The sequence below is a fragment of the Manacus vitellinus genome, unplaced genomic scaffold (genome assembly GCF_001715985.3).
Source record: "Manacus vitellinus isolate BGI_N305 unplaced genomic scaffold, ASM171598v3 scaffold_210_pilon, whole genome shotgun sequence".
NCBI lineage: Eukaryota > Metazoa > Chordata > Aves > Passeriformes > Pipridae > Manacus > Manacus vitellinus.
The window spans coordinates 26,381-29,469 of record NW_021939480.1 but is presented as its reverse complement, the minus strand read 5'-3'; the positions used below and the strand labels follow the sequence as shown (position 1 = coordinate 29,469).

Below are 3,089 nucleotides of genomic sequence, written 5' to 3'. Positions count from 1 at the left end.
CTCTGGAATGTGCTCCAAGCTCTCCCGGGATCCTTCCCTTCTCCAGCCTGGCCATTCCCAGCTCTCCCAGCCTGGAGCCAGAGCCTGCCATTGGATCCATCCCCAGCCCAGCTCCTCCCTGGGAAGGAGTTCCGGGAACAAGGGGGTTCCCTGGGAATCTCGGCACTCAGGGCAGGGTCTCCCTTCCCCTTTCCTGCCTTTTCCATCCCCACATTCCATAAAAACCCCTCTGAGTGGATCCTGAGTGTCCATTATCCTGGAATCCCAGCCTGGTTTGGGTGGGAAGGGACTTTAAATCCCATCCCATTCCATGTTCAGGGACACCTCCCACTATCCCAGGAGTGGCACTTTGGACCCTCTGGCAGTGCCCGATGTGGCCCCAATCCCACTTTTCCCTGGTTTTGGAGCCCATCCTGTCTCTCTCGGGCCTCTCCCACTTCCCAGCTGAGCCTCCAGCACCTCCCAACATCCCAGGAATGGCACTTTGGACCCTCTGGCAGTGCCCGATGTGGCCCCAATCCCACTTTTCCCTGTTTTTGGAGCCCATCCCGTCTCTCTCGGGCCTCTCCCACTTCCCAGCTGAGCCTCCAGCACCCGCATGGATCGGATCCCTCGGGATATTCCCAAACCTTTCCCAAAAAAAACCCTTTCCAGCCGCAATTCCACGTCCCCTCGGGGCTGGGAAAAGCTCCCCCGGGAATGTTGGGATCCCATCCCTGCAGGGCTGGAAAATCCCTGCGGACGCGGCCCCTCGGTGATCCCAAAGGGCTTTTCCAGCCGGGACAATTCCCGGATTTCCGCGGCCGCCAGAGGGCGCTGCAGCCCCAGCCACCGATCCCGGCCACGGGAAATCTTGGGAAAAATCCAAGGAATTCCTCCTTCCCCAGGGATGGGGAAGCTCCAGGTGGCATCCCGCCCTTTCCCGGGGAATCCCAGGAAATCAGGGAACAGAGCGGGACGAGGCCAATCCTGGAAAATCCCACCTGATCCAGAGCAGGAATTCCAGCAGGTAATATCCCACGGCGTAATCCCAAATCCAGCTGGAGGAGGAGCAGGGAGGCTGCAAATCCAAGAGGAGAGGGGACAGGATGGAAGTCAGGGAAGAGCAGGATTGGGAGGGAGGGGATTCGGGAGCACGGAGCGGGAGCGGGATCGGTCCGGGAGCAGGGATTGAATCCCAGCATTCCCAGAAATTCTGTCCCCTGGTTTGTCCTGAGCATTCCCAGAGCTTGGAAAACCCCAAATAATGGGAACAAGTCCCATCCATTCCCAAAAGAGACCAGGATTTGTCCTGAGCATTCCAAGAGCTTGGGAAACCATGGAATTTCCAGATTATGGAGACAACTCCCATCCATTCCCAAAAAGAGACCAGGATTTGCCCTGAGCATTCCAAGAGCTTGGAAAACCCCAAAATACAGGAAGAGGTCCCATCCATTCCCAAAAGGAGACCAGGATTTGTCCTGGACATTCCAAGAGCTTGGAAAACCCTGAGATTCCCAGATTATGAAAACAATTCCCATCAAGCTCCAAAAGGAGACCAGGATTTTCCAGGAAGATTCCAAGATCTTGGAAAACCCTGGAATTCCCAGATTATGGGAACAGGTCCCATCCAGCTCCAAAAGAGACCAGGATTTGTCTTGAGCATTCCAAGAGCTTGGAAAACCTCGGAATTCCCAGATTATGGGAACAACTCCCATCCATTCCCAAAAGAAGACCGGGATTTGTCCTGAGCATTCCAAGAGCTTGGAAACCCCCGGGATTCCCAACCCTTTCCCAAGGAGCCGCTTCCCGCCCCCGTGGTTTCCCCCCCTGCCGGAATTCCCGGGAATCCCTGGGGCCGTGCCCGATCCGTGGGATCCTGGTAGATGATCCGGACGTGGTCGCTGTGCGGGAACCACAGGAAGCGGAAATACTGGGAACGCTCCAGGTGCTCCTCCAGCTGCTCCAGAACCTGCGGGAAAAGCGGGATGTGGGGCCGGGATCCCGGGAAGGAGCATTCCCAGCAATCCTGGGAAGGAGCATTCCCAGCCATCCCAGGAAGGAGCATTCCCAGCCATCCCTGAGGAAAAGCGGGATGTGGGGTCGGGATCTTGGGAAGGAGCATTCCTGGTCATCCCTGTGGGAAAAGTGGGATGTGGGGTCGGGATCCCGGGAAGGAGCATTCCCAGCAATTCCAGGAAAGAGCATTCCCAGCAGTCCTGGGAAGGAGCACTCCCGGCCATTTCTATGGGAAAAGTGGGATGTGGGACCGGGATCCCGGGAAGGAGCATTCCTGGTCATCCCTATGGGAAAAGCGGGATGTGGGGCTGGGATCCTGGGAAGGAGTATTCCCAGCAATCCCGGGAAGGAGCATTCCCAGCCATCCCTGTGGGAAAAGCGGGATGTGGGGCCGGGATCCCAGGAAGGAGCATTCCCGGCCATCCCAGGAAGGAGCATTCCCAGCAATCCCGGGAAGGAGCATTCCCAGCAATCCTGGGAAGGAGCATTCCCGGCCATCCCTGTGGGAAAAGTGGGATATGGGGCCGGGATCTTGGGAAGAAGCATTCCCAGCAATCCCTGCCTTGGGATCAGCCCGGCACCGGGACAGGCCATGGATCCCACTTTGGGAATGAGAATGGAAATGGAGCTGGGATGGGAATGGGATGGGATGGAATGGAGTGGAATGGATGGGATGGGAATGGAGCTGGGATGGGATGGGAATGGAGCTGGGATGGGATGGGAATGGAGCTGGGATCCATCACACAGCCCTGTCCCAAAGACATTCCCTTCTTCAAATCCAGAATTCCCAAATTATTCCTAAATACATAAAAAAGAGCCTTAGGAAAGGCAGGCCCCTGGGATGAACTCCCTGCCTTTTCCATCCCCAGATTCCATAAAAATCCCTCTGAATGGACTCTGAGTGTCATTTATCATGGAATTCCAGGGTGGTTTGGGTGTGAAGGGACCTTAAGGATCATCCCATTCCATGTTCAGGGACAGATCCCACTATCCCAGGGAATCCAACCCAGCCTTGGGCACTCCCAGGGATCCAGGGGCAGCCACAGCTTCTCTGGGAATTCCAGCCCAGCCCCTCCCCACCCTCCCAGCCA

General features: G+C 56.7%; 1 protein-coding gene across 1 annotated transcript in view; it reads right to left on the bottom strand.

Annotated features, from left to right (window-relative positions):
• The window catches only part of LOC103757387 (L-gulonolactone oxidase-like), a gene marked incomplete at its 3' end in the record, with an annotated part of 17,321 nt that overhangs the window by 3,901 nt on the left and 10,331 nt on the right, over nucleotides 1-3,089 (bottom strand). Inside the window, exons 5-6 of the mRNA XM_029959619.1 lie at nucleotides 1,844-1,951; nucleotides 984-1,060 (exon numbers count right to left, since the gene is read on the bottom strand). Of these exons, the coding sequence (XP_029815479.1) occupies nucleotides 984-1,060; nucleotides 1,844-1,951 (185 nt within the window). The remainder of the gene's footprint in view (nucleotides 1-983; nucleotides 1,061-1,843; nucleotides 1,952-3,089) is intronic.